Source organism: Fulmarus glacialis, unplaced genomic scaffold (genome assembly GCF_000690835.1).
Source record: "Fulmarus glacialis isolate BGI_N327 unplaced genomic scaffold, ASM69083v1 scaffold8648, whole genome shotgun sequence".
NCBI classification, from domain to species: Eukaryota; Metazoa; Chordata; class Aves; order Procellariiformes; family Procellariidae; genus Fulmarus; species Fulmarus glacialis.
This window is the reverse complement of record NW_009227559.1, coordinates 111,770-137,799: the sequence shown is the minus strand read 5'-3', so window position 1 is coordinate 137,799 and position 26,030 is coordinate 111,770. Positions and strand designations below refer to the sequence as shown.

Below are 26,030 nucleotides of genomic sequence, written 5' to 3'. Positions count from 1 at the left end.
AACAAAAATGATTATGGTTAGGTTATTATCTTGACAAGCTTATGATATAAATGAAGATAATTAGTTGTATCTTCATATTTACATGTAGTTGCTTTGAAAAATTCTAAAATTAATCTCTAATGTTCTTTTAGACCTATGTAATATATTGTTTAAGATTAAATTATTTAAGTTACTGGGACCAGAGGATATGCAACCAAGAGTTCAAAGAAAATTTAAGGATTAAATAATTCAACTAACTGTTTATTTTCTTGGGTGCCTGAGGACTGAAATGGCAAATGTGTCATTCTATTTATTTATTAAGTTGTCAGTGGAATTCAGGGACCTTTACGGGCCTGTACATCTGACATCTCTTTAGGGAAAACTATCAAAAACTGAAATAAATAATAGAATTAGTGAGCACCAGCTAAATATGACCTGCATGGAGTCCTGAACATTGCTTCTATAAAGGGAAGTCCTGCCTTAAATCCTCTGGACTTCTTTGAAGGATTAACAAATATGCAGGGAGAAGGTGGTCTGATTGATAAAGTCCACTTGATTTTCCAGAAAGGTTTAACAAGGCTTGTAGGCTTTTAAGGGAAGAAAGCAGTTGTGGGATAAAAGGAAGGATATTTTCCCAGATAAATAATTAGTTAAAAGATGGGAAATGAAGGGTAGAAATAAATAGCTCTTTCAGCAGAGCAAGGTTAGCAGTGGAGTTCGGCTGGGTTTTTGCTAGGAATTGTGCTGCTCAGTGTATTCATGTAGTGTAGTGAACATGAGAATATGGTAAAAAGGTGATCTTTGAGGTGAGAGAGTTTATCAATGATAGTATTATTTGGAATAATGAAAAGAAACACTGGAGAACTGCAAAGTGATCTTGTAAATTTGATTGCTTGGGCAATAAAATGGCAGAAAAACTTCTCAATAAGTAAATATGAAGTGATGCAAGTGTTGATATAGTGAAGTCCTAAATTCATGCACAAGAAGATGAGCTCTGAGCTGGCCGTGATCCTTGAGGAGTGAGATCTTAGGAGTTACCAGTGCTGGCTTCATTGAAAACGTCAGCTCAGTATCACTCAAAAAACCAATGCAAATTGTTAAGAAAAGAATAGAGAGCAAAACACAAGAATTCTTATTCCGCTGTATAAACTTATGATTAATCCTGCTGTGTGCAGTTTGGTTCAAAGAGATTGGTTATAATGGAATTGCAGGTGGTTTAGAAAAAGGCATCATGGGCAGTATTATGCATAAGATGGCTTTTACATGAGAAACCAGCTGGCTAGACTAGGTCTCTTTAGCCAGGAAGAAACAACTTACGGCGGAATACTATAGAGGGATATTTTGAACAAAGTTGTAAGTGACATGGAAGTCAGTAGATGTAGGCTATTTGCTGGTTCTTCACTCAAAGCCAAGAGCTAGGTGTCATCAAAGGTAGCAGGAGGCAGGTTCAAAACAGACAAAATAAAGTGGTTCCTTGTATAATGGCTAGCAGATGTGTGCAACTCCTCATTGAAGATGATGTTGCAAATCCAGAAAGTTTACATAGTTTCAGGGGAGAGAGGAAAAAACACTGAAAGAGAGATTCATTGAGGGTTACTAAATAGATAAAATATATCAGCCTAGAGAAATTCCTTGAGCTGAAAATAATTGGAGTTAGGGAAAGTATTAGGGGAAGTATAGGTAACTTATATGCTTGCCTTCCTCTTACTCTTAGTATCTGCATATGGCCCCTGTTTTTTCAAAGCAGAGTGGGACTGGGAAGGATCGATGATAAATATAGTCCTTCTTGTTATTCTGCAGCTGCACTGCCTAAGCACAAATTATGAGCTTACTGGCCTACCTTGACCATTGGTCTGAAACAGTATAGCTGTCCTTACGGTTTTGTTGGCTCAAGTAATAAAAATTGTACTGGTGGAAATGGGGTTTGAGTTATGGCTTAACAAAGGCTTAGGTGAACATGTTGTGGCTTTAAGTATGAGTTCAGATCATTAATACCCTTTAGCAGATCTTCAGAGGCTTCGCAAGAGATCTTTAGAACTGTAGCAGATCCTTAGTGTTCAGCCACAGCTGGATCACAATGCCAGATATGTATTAGACTTGATAAAACAAGACTGACTTAAGACTTCTTGTAGTTAAAGCAAGAAATTGTGAGAATATGGAAGAATAATGTAAGAAAAATAAGACATTATGGGCAAGAAATTAAATCAGGAATACTTTTAGATTCTGTTCTTACAGTTAGTGGATAGAAACACCACCTTCTTGTAGGTTAAATGTATCCTGAATTGCAAGACTGTCTGGGATTTTACTAGGACCCTTGTTCTACAAACGTTTGCACAGGTATTTTTAAATAGATGCTGCCTCATGGTTTATTTGCAAGATCATGGACTAGACATGCTCATCACCAAAATTAGATGAAGCATAGCACAAAGTCCTAGCCAGACTGAAAACATTATCCAAACTTCCATACAACAGTGATTTTAATTGAATCTACAGTATATTGATGACAGGAAGAAACGGTCTAAAGCTAAAATTTAATCTAAAAAAATCCAGTTATCTCGTATTGTCAAGTCAATATAAATAACTTTTGAAGTTTCTTTATAAACTCACAAATACTAGCCACTTCCCAATTTTATCAATAAAAGGGTATATAGTTTTATACTTATTAATGTTAACAGGTCTAAGCAAGTCAGACTGTTTTCTTGAAAAGAAATGCTTTATTGTCTAAAAATTTGCTTCTAATGTAATTGAAAATAGAGTTGCTCATATTTTAAAAAAATCCTAATAGTGTAAAACTCTGTCAAGCTGAAAGAGCTGGTATGGAATTGCTGAGTGCAGATACACATGTAAAAGTGATAATAAAAAAAAAACCACATTCATATTTCTTTTCTATAGAAGGTGCGTAGTGGTTTAGGTGAACTAATCCTTCAATATTGCCAGCTATGTATGATAAACCATGTTAAAGGATTATTATTTATGGGAATGCTGTGAATTTTTTATATCTACACTTGTAGTTCATTTTCATTTTAAAGACTGTAGACCATAACTCTGTACTTTTAATTTTGTATTCAGTATGGGGAGTTAATCCCAGAACGGGGCTTTTTTGATGCAAAATCTGAATGCTTGTGTAGTAACAACAGCTGTCCCCTCACCATGTGGTGTCTTCCATTGCTTTACTGTAGAGATGAATTTTAGCCCAGTGTTTCAGTAATATTGGACACACATGGTTTTAGGTGACAAAGCAGTATGTTTATGCATTCATTTGACTCTCGCAGTTACAGTTGGCTACAGATTAGAACAGGGAGAATACATTCACACCATGACCACCCTCATAGCTGCTTGTAGTAGTTGGATCACAGTAGGCGCTGTTGCATCTAAAGACACAATTAACTGTTGCTGAGGAATTGCAAATTCACAAAAGCTCTTTAGAGCCTTAGTGGTTGAGAGTGGATTTTCTAAAAGCTTTTTCAAAGATTTTCCAAATTTATAAATGTTTTAGATCTTCACATTCTAAACTTACTGTCAGCTTGAAATAAGATTAACAAGTTGATATTTTAATGTAGCTAATGAATTCTTGTGCTGTGAATTAACTATGTAATTAGCTACAGATCTACAGAATGATGTAATAGTTTTGTCTGTTACTTAGGAAGATAACCTTATGACTTCTGTAATATTTACAAATGGTTAGTAAAGTTTTGAGCACATAGGAAAATCAAAGCTTACCGAAAAAGTCTGAAAATAAAACTTACCAGAAAGCTTCTGACACATCACTGAAAAGATCATCTTGATTTCCATGTATAATTGCTTAGATATGCTTTGGATATGGTAAGAGAGAATAGCTGTGAATTTACTTTAAAAAACAGACAAACAAACCCAAAACACCACCACCCCCCCCCCAAAAAAAAAAAAAATCCAGCAAAAAACCTCCACAAAGTTTTAATACAAATTAAATAGAAAATTACAGCAAAGTGCCTATTAAGGTTAATTTTGAGGTATGAAATTTGACTAATTTTTGAACAAAAGGCTTTTAACCAAAAATCTTACAAGAATTTATTATTTAAATTACAGTGATGAAAATTTTTATAAGTAGAACATTAAGTACCCCAGATCTTCTTTTCTAAAAATCTCTGAGAAATACTTTAGTATAAAATATGTATCTGGAGTATAATATAATAAATAAATATATGGAGTATATTAACTTGTTTAATACAATAAAAGTAATAAGGTTATCGTGCAATGTGGAGATTTTCTGTGTGTTTATAATTTCTTCTGTAGGCCAGAGTGTAATTGTATGATAATGTATGTAATATATGTGTGAGATCTCTCACATACACACGCGTTATTTAAGCGTCTTGCGTTTGGATCATCATAGATAATTCATTTTATATTTGTATTAAAAACTATCCGAATATGATTGTCTGAGGCTTTCAGCATTGAATAAAGGACTACATGGATCTAAACTAGGACGATTGATGAAATCCTTGCTACTATTGACTATTATTTACTGTCTTTTAAGTGGCAGGTTGTATTTATGCCAATTTATCTGCTTCAGGGAACACTCTTGATAGCAGAACAAAGTGAATAAAAGTAGTTTGCTTTGCAAATGAATGCAAATGGTGGAGCCTTTCGGGAAGCCCTTTAACAGGAGCAATGCACTTTGATTATGAGTGAAGCTGCCATTTGGACATGGTGAAAAGAGCACGCTTGAACCATTGATTGGGGGAGACAGTAAAAAGTCAGGAAGGGCCCCGTTAAGCTTGCAGTGCGGCAGGCGGATGTCAGTGCGGTTAGAGCACAGTGGGAGAATGACAGGCAGGATTAGTGTCAGGGAGAAGCCTTGCTGTAGTTGTGGAGATGGTCCCTGGGGTCACTCACCTCTGACTGTTGTTCTGTGCTGATGGCTCTGTAATGCAAACTGCTTGATATGTGCCTGTTCATTATCGAAAATGGTGATTAGAAGAGGTATGTCATAAAGAATTCCTTAAAAATAAATAAAATGGCAAACCACTGATGGTAACAAAGATTCGGCTCTGCAGTTGTTGCCAAAGACGCCGCAAATGTCAAAGATGGATACTGCGTCTTGCCTTCTGAGGCAAGCGCGATTTCATGCCTTAAACTGCTATGATTGTGTGTTCCTTGCTTTGTTCACTTTTATTTGGCCGTTATGAAGACGGTTCTTTTTAACAGATTGTCTTATGTAGTTAGAGCAAAACATTTTTATAGCTTTTGGTTATTGGGTGGTAGAAGCATCCGGTTTGGTTTTGTGGCATAACCGTGTTGGGGGGGGGGCAGGGGAAGGTTGTTGTTTAATAGTTTTAATGGAATATTAGAATCAACAGATTTCATTCCTGAATCATCCCAAAATGCTAAAACAAAGGATGATTACAGTGACAAAAAGCTAAAATGACTGTTCTGTTTTATTTAGAGGCTTTTTTAAAAGGTAAAAATGGGGATATTTTCTTTGTCTTTGCTGAAAAATCTTACATGTGCAATTAAATAAATGTCTAAAATTTTGCATCTGAAATTGTGATTTAATCTGTAATAAAAATATTGTTGCTTTTTATCTTTATTGCATTTTATAGTGTTATGTACATTGTATAAATGTTGATAGAAATTAAATGTGTTAGTGTATACAATATACAAAATGCATTTTTTTGAGTGTTAAGGATTTTTAATATCTTGCTGTTGGTCTGTTGTTTTTATGTGTTTTCGGCAACAGCACAGGGAGATGGCACCCAGACACTTGAAACTATTAATTTTTTTTATTTTAAACGATGTGATTAATGCGTTTGAAGGGTTTTTTTCAGTATATTACCTCACAAAAATATGTCCAATATCCCAGTGTAATGAATGTTTTACAAATGTTTTACAGGCACCTGAATGGACAGAGGAGGACCTCAGCCAGCTGACAAGAAGTATGGTTAAGTTCCCAGGGGGGACCCCAGGTCGATGGGAAAAGATTGCTCACGAATTGGGTCGATCAGTGGCAGATGTGAGTTCACTCAGATTTGCATTGTATAGAGAGTGACAAACCAGAACAAGACAGGCAGTGTAGAAGGCAGAGGTATATGGGGGCCGACATTGTCTTTTCAGAGAGGCTACAATCCTTTTAGGACCTGGAAGTGAACCATTAACTAACTATGCAAGAAGCAGATGTCAGCCAGTCTCCCTCCACAATTAACAGCTGTAACTGATCAGCTGGATGGGGGATTCTGGTGCTTACAGACTTGAGCTACTGTAACCCAATAACAGAAAAACAATGCGTTTCAGGTTTTGAAGCAACCTCCTTTCGCTGCAAGCGAATGTTTGTGTGACTTGGTTAAAGATTACATTTCTGTTTCAAGCCAGTCCTTAAAAAATGTAGATGAGCTAATGGTGTTTAGACAGGGGATTTCCATTAATTAAACTGAAATATCTTTACAAACTTTAAAATGAGTTATACACGTGATACTATTTCAGTGCCTTTTTCTGGATTATAGCATGGTTAATAATGATACTGTGTAAAATGATTAATATCCTTTTTAATTCATATTTTATAGTATTGTACCAGATACCAAAGAAAGCTTGTTCTTACGGATTTTAAGTGTTATGATCTTAAAACCCTTAGGGGCTAGGCTGTAAAAGACTTTTCACTTTTCAAGCAATAGATCACTAGAACATGATGTAGTGTCTGCTGAGGACCATTTGAAATCCCTTTCAGCTGACCCTATTTTATAGGCTCTGGAGGGGTTAATGAGAATAATGTTTAAATCTGTTGATGTACATTTTGAGATTAGATGTTCTTTATTATATTTCAGGAATTATCTTAAATAATGGGAAACAAAGCCTCTGGCTAGAGTGAAACATAACCCATTATAGCCTTCTGGGCAATTTGCATACTACTGAAGTGTTTTTTCCCCCTGTTGATAAAATCACAGAAAAATATTTTTAGAAGTTATTTTTGAAGATTTAGTGCATCTATACAATTCTGTTACATATACTAGAAAACAAGCCATTTGCATTCTTACCATTTTAGAACAACGCACATTATTTGTAAGTAAGTGGATGTAAGAAAGAAGTTACTAACCTGCTATGCAAATGAACTTAAGTCTTTTTTTGTTTATCCTGTTTAGTGTTGTTTATCAAACTCCTGAAGTATTCATACTACTGAAGTGGAGTGACTTTATTAAAAAGATGCTACATTTTACTAAGCAGATAATTAACAGCAAAAATATTTCACGTGGCTTGGTAGTATGCAGCGTGCATGGGAAAGGTCTTTTAGATTGCTTTGGAGAAACTGATTAATTTGCTTGATACTGATAATACAACCATGTGGAATGATTCCACATATACCCATCACAAAACTGACACTATCTTAAGACTGCCTTTTGCACCCATTTTCTGTTTTATTCCCTGACACAGGTGTAAAAACATTCTTTATTAAGAATCCTTTGCATAATATATTTGGCCACCATACTTGCACACATCCAGTACTGGAAAGAAAAAACAAAGCTCACTTGCTTCTTCCATTAGGTGAGAAGTCTTGAGCAACATACTCTTATTTTCAGTGAGTTGGAAAGAGAAATGAAAGAAAAGTGTATGTTCTAAGAGCTGTCATTTTCTTGTATGAAAAAAGGAATTTTCAGGGATTTTTATGTGTGGAAAAAGGTCTGAGTGTAATCCTTTTTACTTCCAGTGACCTCTAACTATATGATTAATGTAAGTGTTCTCCACACAAGTTTTTACTTCTCTAAAAATTTCCCACTGCTGATAATGGTAGGTCAGTTTCCTGACACAGACTTCTTATTAAGAGTTTCTCCTACTTTTATCATCACATTGCACAGAGTTATAGCGATTAAGTTTTAAGAGGAAACACTTAAACAAAAGCTTCCTGGAAACTTCTCTGGATCTCAAACTGTTACTGCATCAGTATTGTTGAAGGTGACATAGAATAGCAGCAAGGATTCTTATTTTGCTTGGGCATCACCATAGTTGAATAAGAAATGTTATTCTAAAGCTGCAGGAAAAACTTCTGGTTTTGTTAAACTTTGTGCACAGAAAGAGAGGTGTTTGCATGTGCAGGCAGTGTTTGCTGCCCAAACAACTGTTCCCTGTTTCCACTGGGAGAGGTGCAGGGAGATAAATTTTGGTGTATGAGGTGCTGTCTTGAAATAGCTTGTGTAGCAGAATTTGGGAATCCCTTGCTCACAGCTAATTTAACATTAGTCAAGCCAGAGAGAGTTTGAAGTGTGTATTATCTGGCAAACGCACTAGATCTTAAAAAAGAAAAATATTCAAGGGCAAATTTGAATTTGTTTTTCTGACATTTTCTGTGACACAGGAAATACTTTTTAAAAACTTGAGACCACTTGCTGCTTGTTTCTTCTCCTGTAAAGTATCAAGAGCAATAAGGCTTGGTTTTCCTTTCACAGTTAGAGAACTATAGTAGAAAGGATTGACAAGGTACAGTGTGCTTATTTCCATGTGATTTTAAGCATTCAAATGCTTTTTAATAGTAGATTAGCGAAACAGGTGTTAATAAAAACAGTTCAAAGTAATCCAGTCCAAAATGATTTCTCCATTGTTGCTTCTGTCTCAAAGCTTTCTTCCTCAAAAAAAAAAGCTAGAAAAATATTTCAATACTTTTTAAAGAATAAGCTGAAACCATTCATATATACCAGAAGAGCATCAGTGAAATTCATTCCCTCTAACCACCCCAAAGAAATTCCATTTTAAATTATCTTAAACTCCTTCCTTTTTTAAAAAAGTAAATTCCTACATCAAACTATATTCGTTTCCATTGGCAATTTTTAAGCAGGATGAAGTAACTTGAGGGGAGGGTGTTCTTGGCTTTTGTGAACTTTTCAGCTTCATGGTGTTGTTTTAACTTAGTTTCGTGGATTTATTTGTTTTGGAGTTTTTACAATGTATTTCTGAATTTTCCTCCTGCCATTATGTTAATGAGTTTTGGAACAGTATGAAGCAAAGTTTCTAATGCTTGGAGCTTTAATACTGCTTTTTCACATACAAAGAAAGCCCAGAAAGTTTGTGTGTCTGACTCATTTCCAGAGAGATTTTTTCAGCTTGAAAAATTCTTCCTTGATTTTGCTAGAATGTGACTTTGATACCCCAGAACCTGGTGAGCACATGTATATCTTACAAAGCTAAGCGAAACTGAAAGTATATTGGAAGATGAGTAGAATTCAAAAAGGTCAGAACAAATTGGAAAAATAAGATGTGAAGAATAGGGTGAAATTAAACAGACAATATATGCAAGGACACACAGCAAGATGGTGATCAAGTTCACAGATAAAAGATGCCAAACAACTGGCTGAGCTTAGATACAAGTCAACAACTAGCGAGTCGTTGTGAAAAAGGCAAGCATCTTACCGAGAATATACAAACAGGAGGATGGTAAACCTGCATCTACATCCTTAGTTTGTGTCTAGTTTTCAGTATTGCACTTAAACACTTGATTCAGTATAAAGCGTCCAGATGAGAATAAAGAGAACAATAGGTCTCTAAAGTGTGACCTACAAGGAAAAATTGTGAAGGAATTCATGTTGTGGAACTGAAAGAAAATATGAACTGAATATGTAAGTATTCAATTACATAAAAAGAAAACTGTAAAGAAGAAGAGGCTTGTGCATTGTATTAGTTTTATAGGGCAAGAACTAATTACCTCAAATTTTATCACAGGCTGCAGAGTTAGACATTAAGGGACAAAGAATTACAATGGAGATGATAAAGCAGTGGAATAAGTTGCTGTGGAGTCTCCATATTTGCAGGCCTTTAAGAACAGGTTACACAAACATCTGCAAGAAACATCAATGTAGTGATTCTGCCTGAGGTTAGGTCCTTCTCTTCATATGGTCTATGATTAGACTAGCAAGTGCAAGCTATCTAGGAGGAAAGGGGGAGGAAACAAAACCTTCCCTACAATTGGAAGCATGTGTGAACTCATTTTAAAAAATGTAAAATTAAAGCCAGATAGTCACTGTAGTTGGTTAGTAATCACTGGTATACCTTAGATTGACTGTTCTTAAATTCAGTAATTCCTAACAAAGTAATCTTTCAGATGTTTTTTTCTTTTCTACTACGATTCAAATTGGGGTTTTGCAGACATTTAAGTTTGTTAGTTGTTATTTCCCAAAATACGGCACAAATAAGGATTACTGTAAGGCCCATTATATGGGTATGTCTACCAGATTCTCTGTCCAAACAGGTACATCCACACGATGTGATGCAGGCCACTGGAAAAGTGCCAGCCAAAATCCAACAATAAACAGCTATGTCCATGCTGTAGTGCCCCTGAGCTCACTCAGCTCCACTGTTTCTATTTATGCTGCCTTATGTGATACCAGCATAAATATCTTTGCAACATATTCGTATGCTTTTCAGCTCAGAGCTGGGTTAAGCTTGCAACAGTGGTGCAGATACTGTAAGTAGGCTTATTACTTTAACTTTTGTCATGTTAAATGTAGGATATGTTTGTCTTGTCTCTCTTCAGGAAGACATCTTTTAACAGCCAATGAATAATCAACCCAAAATAGATGAGGTTAAGTTGTGCTAATTTTATCAGTATGTTTAATTATTTAAATTGCTAATTGTCATTTTAATATGTGCATATTGGGGATAATGAAATCTTACTGCTTTCACAACTGAAAGCTTCTACAGCTTTTTAAGTAATTTTTATGGCAATTGGCTGGTGTTATAAATTAGATTTTCAAGTATTTTGATTATGAAAGGGAAATGGAGTTCAGTTAACTCTAATCAGGGTTCCTGCCTGCTGACCTGGTTACCTGTACCACTGCTCTCTGTCATCCTCTAAACATCTGTTCTTTGACCCATTTTCCTTGCTGAATTTGTTGCTCCAGGGTTAGTTCTCATTCCTGTCCTCCAATACTTAAGGAAATAATTGACCTTTTAAAACAAAATAAAAAAGTTATGTTTGAATTTCCTAAGCACTGTGAACACCCTATAACATAGTATAAATAATGAATGGAATGGAGTTTCAAGACTACTATTTCTGCAAAATTTATATTGTTTGATTTGACAAATGCTAAGCCTTATGAAGATTTCTAATAATGATTGTCAGCTTTTGCTGAATTCAAAAATTGAGAAAAGGCACTTAGGTGTGAAATTATAAAAGTATATTGTACTTGACAATACCTACCCTTATAGATAAAAAGTTTTAAAAAAAATATTTGCTGAAAGGCATAAATTAATTTCAGTTACTACAAAGGACGTTCAAATTGTAAAAATAACAGAGGAAGTAAAAGCTGTCTGGCATGCCAAACAGACTTTAATGTGATTATTAGGTACAGGTTTTTTAAATTAAAGGCAAAGAGATCTCAGATTTCATACTTGTGAAGTAATATCATTCATTTGTCTTACAGGATTTAAACTGATTCTGTTTGCTCCTGCAGTCACTAATCTCATGCATTTGTGTTGCGGGAACAGACTGATTGGGATTTGATGCTTGTGTAGAAAAACACTAAGGTAGACAGCAAAGCAATAGACAGGTGGATGTATTTGAGCAGACATTCTGAATGATCATGAAACCTGAAAGCATAAGGTTTGGAGGGGTGCTTATTTTGTGATATCTCTTGTATGTCAAAGCAACAGTTTCAGCCTTTAAGTCTGACTGCGTGAGTTCATACTCATTGTACTTTATATGCCATTCTAAAACAGATTTCTTATTTTTGACAAATGCAAGCTCATTACCTCGCCAGCAAGAAAACATCTATATGAGAAATGATCCATATGTAGAAGTTCATTAATTTATTAGGTTTTTTGCTTCTGGAGATTGGTTTCCTAAGTCTGTTTTACATTTTGTGTACTGTGTCTGTGTTAACTCAGTTACTGTCCTCTCCAGTTGTGGATATTCTGAAACATTCATCCTTAGCAGCTTGCATATATTTATGTAATCAATAGTTCTTCCGGTTGCTTATTGAAGTATAAAGACCTACCTCTGGATTGAGGTCCAAAAGAGGTTATGAATATCTAAGATGGGATTTAGATCATACGTAGGTCATGTAGATCCCTCAATCTGAGAGTGAAATCTTTGAAACACCTGTCTAATCCCACAGACACACCAGAATGTCTCTCGTAATACTTGGAGGGGAGGAAAAGGTGGTTGCTGTTTACAGTTCCCTCATGGCACAGAGTTTTATTCTGTGCAGTTGTACAGTTGCCCCTACAGTTTTTGCAGAATTGGGCAGCACTATGCATCTTATACCCAAATGCAAACCGGATTGATTTCCTTCTCGTGAAGCATGACCAGAGCATTCATCTCACTTAAAGGAGGAAGTTTTTTACAGAAAACAGTGGGACACCAACTTTTAATTCAAATAGATGGCATGTGGGGTGGTCAAGCCAGTGCTGCTGCAACTTTTTAGAGTGGCTTGAATTAATGTAATGTCCCACATACATCCTGGTGAGCTGGGTTTGAATTCCATTGCAGAATTCGTATCTTCTGACTCTCAGGAAAGGTAATGCATTTTGCATCAACAGTCACGAAATAAGATGTCCAAGTAGTTGTTGCAATGGGTATTTGAGCCAAACTCCTCTCTTACATGAGTGCCCATAGTATTGAGCTAAAGAGTCTCAAACATGGATTTTAACTGACCAAAAAAAAAAAAAAAGCTTAGTATGAAGTCTCCAACATCATGACAATTCTAGTTGCTGAGTTCTTCCTCTTTCTGTGGCCTGAAAAAATTCTTCTGCTGCTTTAAATTAACTATTTAGGCACTTAAACTGGAGAGAGGCTAGTGTTCTACATCTGGTAATTTAGGCCAAGTTTGCCTTTTTTTGCAGGCCACATCTTAAATTGCCTTATAATTAAACTCACAGTTGTTTTGGGGATTTCTGTTGAGGTAGCTACCTGTTCTCTGTCTGCTGTGGCAAAGTTCAGAATCACACATGGCTTCAAAGTCCATAGCCATAAGAAAACTCTGTTGTTGCTGGCTGCAACTGGTTGGTCTAAGGAAATTCAGATAAATTCATAACATATCTCTCAGTTCTTTCAAGAATAAAATTGTCCTTAAAATACTCATTTGCTATGTTAGCATTAAATTCAATGTGTAATTTACACAATGGATAAAGACTAGTTACGTTACATACTTTTGAGAAAATCGGTAACAATTTACTAAGCAAATGGCTACAAGTGGTGCCAAAACAAAGATGCACCTTCTAATTTGAAATACTTCATTTCAAGAGATCCACTAAGTTGCAAATAAGGATACTTGCAAAAAATGGAGACTGTTGGCTTGATGCTTTAGTATTTGAAGTTTCATCAATCTGTTAAAATTGGAAGATGATTTTAGCAGCCTTTTTAATGTATGTAAGGGAAGGCAGTTTATAAAGTAACAAATTTTGAGTGTGTCGCATGAAAATAAAGGAATGGTTCATCATTGTTGTCTGACTTGGGTCAAACAGTTCTTGATATAGTTGTGGTTGCTATGAAAAAGCTATTTAGATCTAGATTGGAAGAACAACTCAGGGTAGCAGGTAGTATTTTGATTGTAAGGGGAGAACTTCAAATTTAGCAATTTATTCTATGCTGTTCTGGAAGGTTAGATCTGAAAAAAAACTACTACTTTGACAAAGCCAGGAAGGCATTAAAATCTTTCTGTCTGGCTTTCTTCTATGAGAAAAATGTGATTTTTATCTCAAATTAGCCCCAAAGATTCAAGAAATTCCTCATTGCTGCATATTAGGCTCAGCTACTCACAGGCTGTCTCCACATTATATTTTTCCATAATTCCACAGATCTTGGCATTTTTGCATGACATAACTGACAGGGAGCATGCAGGAAGATAACAACTGGGTGAACAGAACTCTGCTATTGGGATAGCAAATTTCTGATAGCTGATGCTGAGAAACTGTGGCAGCTTTAGTAGGTATTCAGAGGACTTCTGCTCAGGAAGATGCTAAGAATAGTAAACAATTTTATCAGGACCTCCAGTTTTCAGCAGCACAATAGCATGTCATCCTTCCTTGCAACAAGGTTATATACATTTGGGAAACCAAGCCACATGGGTTCTCTCTTCCTCTACAAAAAGACCCCACATTATTTTCTCAGAATGTTGTCAGAACCCAAGAGATTTGTACTTCTGTAATTATCTGGTGCAATCCTGATCAAAATAGTATCCTATTCAGAGAAGGAGGGTAGATTGTTGCATACAGAAGATTGCCAGAAGACAGCAAAACGGTGGAGGTTTCAAAGTCCAATTGGCGTGTGCCCTGCGAAGCTAGGCTGGTCCTGGTGCTGGAGGGGTCAGCTGAAGTGATGGGCTGGTGGCTGCTGCTGTGGGAACGGGGAATTGCTCTCGTCTTCTGCAAAAGGGCTGTTTCTCTCTGGTTTTTATCAGTAGGATCACTCTACCTGACTTTACAGGTTTTCCCTCTAGGTCTGCCACAACTCTGTGGTTTTTTTATGCCTGCCTTCCCTGCAGGATGAAAAGTAGCCTCTCATTCATGTGATAGCAAAATTTGCTTTTGCCTATGCTACTGATAGTCTTTTAAGCTGACTCTGAATAATTTTTTTTTTCTCCTGTATGTCTCTGAAGCATTGATTGTTCCATCTGAAAGACGTGGCAGGTGTCCAGGGTAACAAGAGATTTAACATCTGGATGGTCACAATGAGGAATGTTTTTACTGCTAGGTGTCTTGTTGAGTAGCAACTAGTCTTGTGATCTGGACTAATTGTCAGCAGTACAGGAGGAAACCAGCTCTGTCTGGCTTTCATCGCATAAAATCATCCCACTAATCCCACTTGCTTTCAATAAAATCTTTTTGTAGCTGAAGAACTATTGAAACTGAATTCAGAAGGGAGTTCTCAGAAGCAAACTGTTCCTGGGGCTTCTTTCTGAAGGTCCCATAGTAAGATGGTTTGATTTCTACTTCAGCAGTTTGATTGCTTGCATCCCACTTTTTTTTTTGTCATCTTTCTCTGTCTAAGAAAACCTGTTTCACTGTGCATGTGATTGTCTGACTTTGTGACTTCTGTTATCCCTAGTAGACCACAGGGTTGCCTAGGTTATTCGGGTATAAAAACAGAAACGTTTAAAGTTGATTCCTATAAAATAATGCAGTGTGTCTGTTCAGCAGTACAAATACTTGCAGGAACATGAGATCTGCCCTCTTCTGTTTTAGATCAATTTCACAGTCTTGATCCTTATTATTTAAGGTGTCCCCAGATGCAGGATTTCTTAAGGGCTGGCTAATACTCTGGTGAAAACTGTTGTCAATAACAGCAGGCTTTTAGCACGACTTTTCACAGTAATGATAAAACTCATAATTTAATATACATGAAAATTATAATTTTGAAGCATTATGCAGGAACAATCAGCAATAATAACTAGAAGAGTAATTCTAGCACTGCTTCATACTTTGAATAACAGTATTTTCAAGTATGTTATCTGTTACCTAATGAAAGAGTAATAATATAAGCAAGTTATGATAAGAAATGGAGTAGAAAAAGCAATGGAGCAATTTACATTGCATAAAGAACTAGCTAGTAGATAATACTACTCACCACTGGAGAGGAAATTTAAATTGATATATTAAGGGTCTCAGAAAGTATGGAGGAACTGGCACCAGAAAAGACTGCAAATTTGAGTGGCAAGAGCAATTATTAAACTCAAACAGATCAAAATGAAATACAATTTCATATCTTCCATAGGTTGGATTCCTAATAATCCTTAGTAATTTGATACTGACATGTTATGATTCAGGTCCTGTGTCAGCATCTTTAACGGCAATGACAGCTGAAGCTGATGGACAAACAAATCTTAAGTCTAAATAAGTGATACCTGAACTTGTAAATGAAAAGAGCTGGAGTAAACATGAACTTTACATAGCACCTGGAAAAGGACTTGCAAAATCATCTGTATGAAGAAGAAAGCTGACCAAAAAAAAAAAAAAAAGAAAAAAGGAGAATAATAGACAAATAATCTTCTCATATAACCTGTGAATGATGATAGTAAAGCTGTGAGTAAGAAGCTTGATGAGTTGTCAAACTTAGGTCAACTGAAGGTGCTTGTTCGGTGTTTGAAATTGTAGATTTTAAATATCTAAACCATACGCACAGTTGTTATCCAGCTTACCTGGTGAATGTTCAAATTGAAAGTCATTAAAATATGGACAGATATCATAATGCCTTCAAAAGAGAAAGTCTCGGAAATATTTGATGTAGTAAATCTTACTTACTACAAATGCTACATCTGGGTTCACCAAGTGGTTATGGCTGAAGTTACCCAAAAAAAAGATAACCTAAGGCAAAACTGTTACTTCTGAACTTTTTGCATGTAGGGGAAATGTGAAATGCCATTAGGATCTAGAAATAAAGCAAAACCCTTCACTGTTCTAGTGGAGAGGGCTGGTTTAGATTCTAATTAATTAAATGTAATATGCAGCAAAATTTATATCTGTTACAGGATACCTACACTAACCTAATTTGGGAACGTCTGTCTTGTAAAGGAAACCTGAATCCAGCATACTGATTTGCACCACTTCCAATGCAAAGTTTACGTTGCGTGTGTAGTCTCAGTTTGAAAGATAAAACAGTAATTGCCAACCTCCAAAAATGTCAGAGGTTCAACGTAGAGAAAACTGAACGTTGGCATTAGAATAGCAACTCGGTATACTTGTCTTTGTCATTGCTTGCAACTTATTCTGCGCTGTTTGGTTCAGGGAATCTCTTTTCTCTTTTTTCCTCTCTTGGCCTTATGAGTAGGCTGTAAATCTTTGAAAGAAGGACTTAAGAAATAGCAAAATGGTTTAGAAACAGTTTTCTGGAATACATGAACATAGATAAATGTATTGTCATATTCGCAATGAATCCACTGCATCATTGCAGTAAGCTCTAAAGGATCAGCTACTTGTTTGCATGACAAGTTCTTCTCACTCTTTTCAAAATAATTCATTATAATCCAGTTTACATAACATAACTTCTATTTAAGAGATGTAGAGCAGGACACCACTAAGGATCCATTCTGTTCAGCAGTCAAGAACGGATTCCCTTCCACTCAGCCTTTTAAAGCATTGGCCCTATAAAGAAAAGCATTGGCCCTATAAAGACACTCTACTAATAACGAAAATGGAACACAAACATTTCAATTTCAATTATTTTAAACTATAAACTCTTCAAGAAAGGCAATTTCTGTTAGTGGATCACCTGTTTCAAGGAGGATCCATCCTGTTGTTTCAAAATCAGGATAATGCAGATTACAGGCAGATTTGCCTGTTTTTAAAGCAAAGTCCTGCAATTTCATAGGGAGAAATGTGGGTGGGAGGAACCAAACAGACTAGACTAGAAGCAGACAGTACCAAAGTATTTTAACTATTGAAAGTATTCACTTATGAATCCTGTACTGGAACAAAAATCCTGAATCTTTATATTTTCTTCTTCCAGAAAATAGGTGTACACCCCCCTGGCAGATTTGCTCTCTAGTGCTGCTCTACGTAGAGGATACTAGTCTGTTATTGTTAACATTAGTTAGTTAAAACAGCAGAGGTCTATGCTGTGGCTCTGAAGGTCTAAATGGCTCATATTGTGGGTAAATATGATCCCGCGTAGCGGAATTTCTGACTTTGTAGGTGATGTATTTTTTATTTTTGCTCTGGGCAGCACACTACCAAATGCCTTACATTAAACGGATGTTAACATCTGAAGTCCCAGGCTCAAATAGCAGGAACCGCAGGTTACCCATCCCGGGTAGTATCAGTTCTGATTCAGTGCGTTGCCTGTTTACATTTTAGGTTTTATTTGATTTGGGTGGCTCAGGCTACTTGATTTCAATTTCTAGCTTCTTCACAAAGACCTCATATTCAAAAATAATGAAATTGAAATCTGGTATTAATAAAACATTTTCAGTAATTAAAAAGTGTGTATATTGCTTTGATTACTACATTTTAAAATACTTTTACATGGTACTTGAATTTTGGACTCTAGATCATTTGATATAACACAGATGCTAAGTGATTAAAAGGATCTTAATTTTAAATGAAGCCTGTCGTCTTTGTTATCTATAGCGAGGACTAGAAATTTGGGATGGGGAAGCTCCTCCCTCTGGGTGCTGAGAAAGCTTGTTTGTTTCCTTACTTAAGTAAAAATGAAAATGCTAAATCTGGTGTTACTTTTCTCCCAGGACACAAATTTCGGTATACATGGAGAGGTTGAAGCAGGCAGCTCTCCATCCTTTGGATTCTCATGTAATAAACTTTTTTCCTGAAATATCAGGACTTAGGAGGTGTCTTTGCTGATCTTTGTCAGTCAAACTGTTACATTTTATTTTGGGACTGAATGCCAGTCCGTTAATGTGCTTCATCATCTAGACCTACATGGATTATTTTGTTCTTTTGTTCCGTATTGAGAAACTAATATCTAGATGATAACTCATTTGTTTCCTTTTTCCCCCTCTCCTTGTGGTATTTTTAGGTTAGAGAATTAGGGTTTAACAATGAAAGAAAATAAAATTTGAATATAAACTGTGATGTATTATGGTGATAGTAATAGAAATGTGTAGCATTGCTTGCATTATTTTAATAAGGTAGGAATGTTTTAGAAAGGACAAAGTCTAGAAAGTTTTTTTTTGCCAGTTTGGGATCCATATATGAACAAAGCTGGTAGAACAACATCAGCCTCACCGTATTTAATAGATGTTCAATGGTGGTATTTTGCAGTAAGCTGCTAATGAATTCTTCAGTAGCCCCAATAATGCAATTTTTAATAGTCCTTTTTGTTGTTGTTTTCATGCAGGTTACAATGAAAGCCAAACAACTGAAGGATTCTGTTACATATACACCAGGTGTGTGCTACTGGATCCTCACTGATGCTTACAAAAAGCACTGTATTTGGATTATAGCTATGCAAATACAGTGCATTTTGTACCTTTCAGGGTATGCTTTGCAGAGAGGCTTTTGCAACCTTGCCTTACTTTGAGCAAAGAGAAGAACTGAGGGGTATTCTGCGGGAATGTTTCCTTTAGCTACATCCTCCCAGGCTTTCTTAGTCAGTTTATTGTGGGTTTTGTTCATCTGTTCACGCTGTTCTGTTATGTTTGTTTATATCAGTGTGGTAATTTACTAGTACTTCACATATACCAGATAAGCTCATAATTGGCGAAATTCATTGCTTCATAACAAATACCATGATTTCTCGATAAGCATTTTCCTTAAGCTCTTAATCCAGAAGAGCTTTTTCTCCTCTCTGCACTATTCCAGGTACCTTTTATTTGCAGGCAGTTCCCTGCTTGTTTGTGGCTTGTTTTATCTTTTTAGAAGTGTAACAACAATGCTTCTAACAGGTATCATTAGGCTCTCTGAGCTTAAAACACTGGCGCAGAATTCCAAGAACGTCAAAGTCAACGTGAATTTGCCAGACCACATAATCACCCAGCGAGAAAGGGAAGAGGAAGAGGAAGAGGAGGAGGAGGGGAACTACGATCATATCCCAGAGCAGATGGATGTCCAAATAGATCAAAAGGAGACCATTGCAAGTGAAACTAGACACCGCAAACGAAAAATTATCAAAGCATCTGAAATGACTCTACCAGCAATGAAAGAGGTACCAGAAGAGAAGGGCAGAGGAAGACGCCAGAAAGATTTTGATAACACCGAGCAAGAGGAAGAGAGTGATGATGAGAGCAGAAAAAGAGAGAAAAGCCGTGCCCCAGAAGAACTGTGGACTCAAAATCAACAGAAACTTCTTGAAATGGCCTTGCAGCAGTATCCAAAGGGAACATCGGATCGCTGGGATAAAATAGCAAAATGTGTTCCTGGAAAAAGCAAGGTATGCTTAGTTTTGTTTGAACTATAGTATAAATTGAGGGGAAACATATTTTCTACCAATTTATGATTACCTTAAGAACTGAGGGTCCATGCAGAAAGGTGAGGTTTTTACTTAGCCTATCAGTCCAGACATAATCGACCTAACGAGCATTACTGTCACGTTTGTTGTTTTTATTTAAAATATATTTTCATTTAATTTAGTTTGTTTGATCTATTACAGAAAATGTTGAAATAACTCCTGTTTCATTTAAAATACCTACCTCTCCTCTGCCTTTCAGATCTTCAATTGCAGGACAAATTAGATTTTAAAACAAATTTTGATTCAAAGTTAGTAACCAAATGTTGGTGAGCTGCTTTGCTTACACTTTTACAATACCTTTCTCAACTCATCTCAATGAACAAACAAAATAAGTAATCCATCTGCAAGTGTTAAATGCTCAATAATCTATCTAATGTTTTTGTAAGTATAATCTTTTTAAAATAGAGTTTGTTGTCATTGATATAGTTGGTCTGTGTTAGATTCCATTATAGTTGTGATAGATTAGTATGCTTGCTTCAATCATTGTAGCTGCAGAAAATCCTAATTTTATTTGTGCCAAAACGAGTGTGAGAGAGCAGGAAACGTGGGTGGGGGATCTGAGCGTTTCTCTGGCTCTGAAGCTGTTCTACAGTATCTGGTGTCAGTAGGTGCTGTTAGTGACCGCAAAGGCTTGTCTTTAACAGGGCTATCAGCAGTATGGCTCATACCAGAATAACTGTTCTGAAACAGATATTACAATACAACTGTTTAATAATTGCTTTTACAGTCATTGTCAAGAAATACTGGGTAACTGTTTTCTTGGGTTTGTGCGCTCTTTAAAGAGAGGAGTTATCCATTAAGAAACGTAAATGGAAAGTTCATTTTTTCTAATCTGCTCTGCACTAGATGTAGATTCTCCTTCTGAAATTCAGTGTGCAACCAACCAACCAACCAAACAAAAAACACAAAACAAACAAACGAAAAAACCCACACAACCCCCAGAACCTAGCTCTTCTTCTAGAATGAGGTAGCATGTATAGAGTTAAAGCAATACTAAAATATCAAACTTTAATTAACACTTCTGTTTTGCCTTTTAGGAGGAGTGTATAGCAAGATACAAGTTGCTTGTTGAACTGGTACAAAAGAAAAAAATGGCTAAAAGCTGAATGTTCTGAACAGAAGAGATTTAGCTCATCTTTGTCAAAATGGGGGTTTAAATCTCATATGCAGGAAACTGCATTTTTGTACCTCAGTATTTCTATGCGTCATGTGCCTTAGTAAAAGAAAATATCAATAAATCTTATACCATCCTACCTACCTATTTTGTGTGTTGAAGAATGAAGGTCTGGTTTTGTGTTGGAGAGCTGCTTATGCAGATGTGCAATAACAATAACAATGTCTGAAAAATTAGTGGACCTTCCGGAGAAGCCACACTGATAATTGCATACTAGAACTGGTAGGTTTACAGCTAATGAATATACAGAATATAAAGAATTTTAAATGTTGTTTTGAAAATGAGCATTGATCTGAAACCGTTAAGCAAGGACGAGAGTCCTTGCACTCAAGATATTTTTTTCTTTCTTGCAGCTATAAATAGTCGACAATATGCTTACAAGCATGTCTGCTGCTACATGAAATGTCTATTCACTCTAACAATATTTTGAAATGAGCAGTATTTCTAATCTTAACTTCCATGTACATTTATATGCATCTGCAATATAATTCCTTTTTTACCAACTCTAGAGACTAATACACAGTGATATTTGGTAGTGCTGTTATTTGGTAAAGTTGAAATGGGTAAGAACATTAAATGTCTCCAATTAAGATATATAAGACACATACTTCATGACCAGTTTTTAAGAACAGAATAGAACTTAAAAGCTAACATTATTGGGCTGAGAGTTCTCATATTTGGGGGGGGTTTGGATACCCTGGCTTCAATATAGTTTGATTTTATATTTGAAGAACAGGTAATAAGGGTTATTATTCATTACTTGCTATTTTGTTTTTCATAATTTTGGAAAAGTTATACAAAGCTTAAAATGCTGGAATAAAGGGTACTTACTGGGCTGTAAATTATATCAATAAATCACAGCAGTGATCATAGTCTTTTGCAAGAAACGCTAAGAACTTGCATTTTTTAAAGCATTATTTACCACTCAAATTCTGATTTAATACCAGGATTGTAATAACTTTTTGAGCTTTAATTTAAAATTAAAATGAAAAATCGGAGGACCATATATCTGAACTCAAAATCAGAGCTTGGTGGCTGAAAATCTCCGTTAACTTTCTGCCACTTACACTGCTGATTTTCCCCAGTACCTGTTTGCCAATTGTGTTGCTTCTGACAGATCAGCATTTCACAAAATTTCATCCCATTCGCATAAAACTTTAAGGGAGAAGTATTTAGGGCAGCGTTCCATATGTGTTCCTTACCAAGTGGAACTTTTTTTTTTGTGTCACATATAAAAAATTCATCTTCGTCGATAGAAACAATGATATTATAGAAACTTCACTAGACACAAAATAATGCATCTAAATTTTGTTTCACAGAGAACTTCACAGGTTAACTGCATTGGAAACTAAACATATTTAGAAGCCGTGCTATGATCTGTGTGTGCTAACTGATCAAATAGTAATTCTCTGCTACTAACACACTTATGAAGGAAGAGTCTTAAGTGAGGTATTTTCAAGAGATATCAGGAAATACTAACTTTAAAAAGGTGTTAGTCATCCAGAACACTCCAAGATAGATGACTGTAGCTGTAAAGCAAGGTGATTGAAATGGCTACAAAGAAAAGCTGCTGAAATGCTTAGGTGAATTGGTGAAAATTAACTTGGTGGAGCATTGATAGGGGTAGAAGAACACAAGCAAATGGAGATGTATTGTTCATGAAAAAAATAGACTGGTAATTGGAATATTTCTGCTATTTCAAAAAAAGAAAGCAAGTAAGGGGAAAGTATAGCCTGTGGGGATGAGAGTCATCTTTCCTTTCCACGCTGGATTTACAAAACTTCACCCGGAGTGGTGTGCCCAGTCTGGTATGGCACACTTCCAGGAAGATGTAGACCATTCAGAAGAGAGCAAGAGAATGATCCAGAGTCTACAAAGCCTGATTTGCTAGAAGGAGAGAAGGAATTGTTGGTACTTGCTCCACACTAGAGAGAGAGAGAGAGAGAGATAAATCTTCAGGTATGTAAAAGAAGAACTTTGCACTTGCGTGATCTCTGTCTCTCCCTGATGCAATTAATACAGAACTGTTGACACGTCTGTTGTGGCTATGAAGAATAATAATGGGCTCACTTTGGAGCAAGAAATAGTTTAGTCAGATATTGGGGCAAAAAAATCCAGTGGCAAATGTAATAAGGACTTGGGAGGACTTTGACACCTTTATCACTGGAAATCTTTAAAAACTTACACGTGTAAGAGTACCTGTTCAAGACTTGCCCAATTCACTACTGTGTATGTGGCAATTACATACTGCCTGCCCAACACCTTCAGCTTCTCTCTGCCCTAGACTTTCTGGATGGGGGTCTAAGGAAGAAGGATGAGCACCACTTACTGGTAAGAAACTTTTTTCTCTTTTTTTGTTTGTAAGAACATTCATACTGAGAAATTTAAAGCAGTGCTCCTGACAAATACAATTTATCTGAAGGAAGATCCTTAAAGATGGGCAAAGATTGTACATGTCGTCGTGTCGCACTTGTCAGGTTAAGTACAGTGGTAGATGTGAATGTCTAATCGCAGGTGCTGCTCATGCCTGGATGGAAGTGAATTGATGCATTGCATCCTTACTGCTTGAAGAATCAAGCTGCCTTGAATGTAGAGGCGAGCTGGCTGTGTAAGAGAAATGCATTGGCATCTTCCGCAGTGGAACTGCACCATGAACGGGTAGCAGGCCCAACTGGAAAGATTTTGCAATGCACTGGTGGGTCATTTGGAACTGGAAGGGTGTTTCACACCAAGTAGTCTGGCAGTGTAGGTCTTGGGATGAGGAACGTGAGTCAGTGTCCAGCAGCGGTGGATCTAATCTCTGCGACCACATGCTCAGAGATGCCCGTGCAGGAGGAATCCTTCATGTAGCAAAAGCTTTGTCTGGGCACCATCCAGTCTTATGTCACGTTTCGTTCCTCAGGGGCCAAAGGAGTTGGCCCAGGGTAAGCTTTAGTTTTGCGTTTGGCTGTGGGGAGGAGGGTGATACGGGATGGCGTCCAAGATCTTCAGGCTCTCTCGGGATCCTCTTCTGGGGTTGCTGGGTCTTTTCTGCATGCTGAGACCGCAGGCCCTTTTGGCAGCAGCTCTAGTCTGTGATCACTGAGGTGAGATGTGATGTTCTCCAGAGAAGTGGGAAACTGCAGCCAGTCTCCGTAAGAATACCCAGGCTTTGTTTTCTCATGGTTCTGTTATCCACCAACAAAGCTACTGCTTTTCTAAAACTTCCTGTCCCTGAAAATCAAGGTCTCTCTAGGATTGGGATTTAAGCAACTTCTTCCGCCTTTGGTTCTAGCATAGGGTGCAGATTTTTTTCAAGTAATGTTAATATTTGCCTGCAAGCAAAATATTTTTACTTCCTTGGGCAGTTGTGAGCTGTACCTCAAAGTGCCTTTTGCACTGTAACTTTGTGCATGACAAGCTTTCAGTCTTACAGGGTCTGTGCTGCAGCTTCTATACTGTGACTTGCACTTAAATGAGTCAGAGCTGAGTCTATTTTGAGCATCTTCTGCATGTCCCTGTTGATGGAATAGGCAAGATGCTACGGAAAGGGGCATTTGGGGCAGACTAGCCAGGGAGGGTAGCATAGAACTGTACCATGCTGAGGATACAGTTCAAATGCCAAGCTAAAGCATCAGGATTTTGTAAAATAATAGCCTGACAACCATATACAAGTGAATGAATAGAGTGTGATTGAGACACGACAAAGGTTAGTAGTGCTCTAATTTAGGTTAGTTTAGTTCTCAAAGACAGACTAACAGATGCTGTTCTGCTGTGTCCTGTAGATCTGTTTGGACTATATTATTCTCAACTTTACAGCTGACAATGTATGAACTAATTAAAAAACCCATTTGTTTCAGGGAAGATTTTGCAATGTGGCTTCTTTATGAGATGACAGAGTCTGAAAACAATAGAAACATGGAGTGTTTGACTTTAAAGGAGAGCTCTTTTAGGCAGAACCAACAGTGAGATTTTAGTGAAGCTTATGAAAAACAGGCACCAGAAAATCAGTCAGTTAAATGTCACATAATCACATAGCTGAGAGTAGCTCCTACTAACACAGCTTGAATGGATAAAGTTGATAAAACCAGGATTTGAGGTGTCATAGGCTGTCCAGAATTAGTTGGCTCTCTAAGTCATAAGGTGTGTTGTCTTTGTTGTCGGTAAAGCTAGATTTTTGGTGAAAAAACCAGCAGAAAGTTCAAAAGCCTGTTAACATGAAATTCTCCTGAAATGCTGTCGTGTAGTCTGTGCTGCTCTCCTGACCCTGAACCCAGAGCAGCTCCCGCCACATTCGAGGGTGGCTCGGTAACCAGCCACTTGGCTCCCAGGGACCTGCGTAGCAGCTTGGGCGGCTTTGGCATCAGAGGCATTCCACAGGGATGGCAGTATCGGCCTCTACTGAACTGGTGCCAAATTAGCCACAGACCATCATCTTTGATGTCAGGATCTGCAAAATCATTGAAACAAGGTTGGTTTTGACTGCATCTGGCCCTCACGTGAACTTGGCTTTGATGTGGTCTCTTCCTTTACAGGGCTAGTGAATTGGATTTTTGTTTAGATGTCAGAACTGTCCTTTTCATTATTTCCCTGCTGTTGATTGTTGGTCCATCAGGACTACGAGTACTGTAAAACATCCATTGCTATCATGGGCTTCTAGCACCAATCTCTAACAAGCTGAAATTTTAAGAATGTCCCAAATTTGACGATCTCACTAGTACTTCCAATCTTGCCCCCTTCATGCTTCTCTACACCTTACCAGGAGCCTGATACCAGAGTTTAGGCAGTCCCTCTCAAATAAAAGAAACACAAGGAAAAGCAGGACTTACCCCTTCTACTGGTTACTGTGGTACTGCTCCAATAGGAGCAAGGTGACTTACTGATACTTCTTGTCTACCAGGTCAAGTTTTTAGATTCATCTTAGGTCCATGAACAAAGCAGCAGCAGTGTAACCCTCCAGTCCAGTAGAAGGGACTTGGGATTCCCTGGAGGCCTGGTGCTGGTGGGCATATTGGGCTTTTCTTCCCCCTCACCTACAGGTCTAGC

The 26,030-nt window shown here is 37.0% G+C and overlaps 1 protein-coding gene across 1 annotated transcript in view; it reads left to right on the top strand.

Annotated features, from left to right (window-relative positions):
• Nucleotides 1-21,085, top strand: part of DNAJC1 (DnaJ (Hsp40) homolog, subfamily C, member 1) — a 76,742-nt gene extending 55,657 nt beyond the window's left edge. The window contains exons 9-12 of the mRNA XM_009583180.1: nt 5,849-5,968; nt 18,722-18,770; nt 19,269-19,753; nt 20,869-21,085. Of these exons, the coding sequence (XP_009581475.1) occupies nt 5,849-5,968; nt 18,722-18,770; nt 19,269-19,753; nt 20,869-20,937 (723 nt within the window). The 3' untranslated portion in view covers nt 20,938-21,085. The remainder of the gene's footprint in view (nt 1-5,848; nt 5,969-18,721; nt 18,771-19,268; nt 19,754-20,868) is intronic.
• The last annotated feature ends 4,945 nt before the right edge of the window (nt 21,086-26,030 follow it).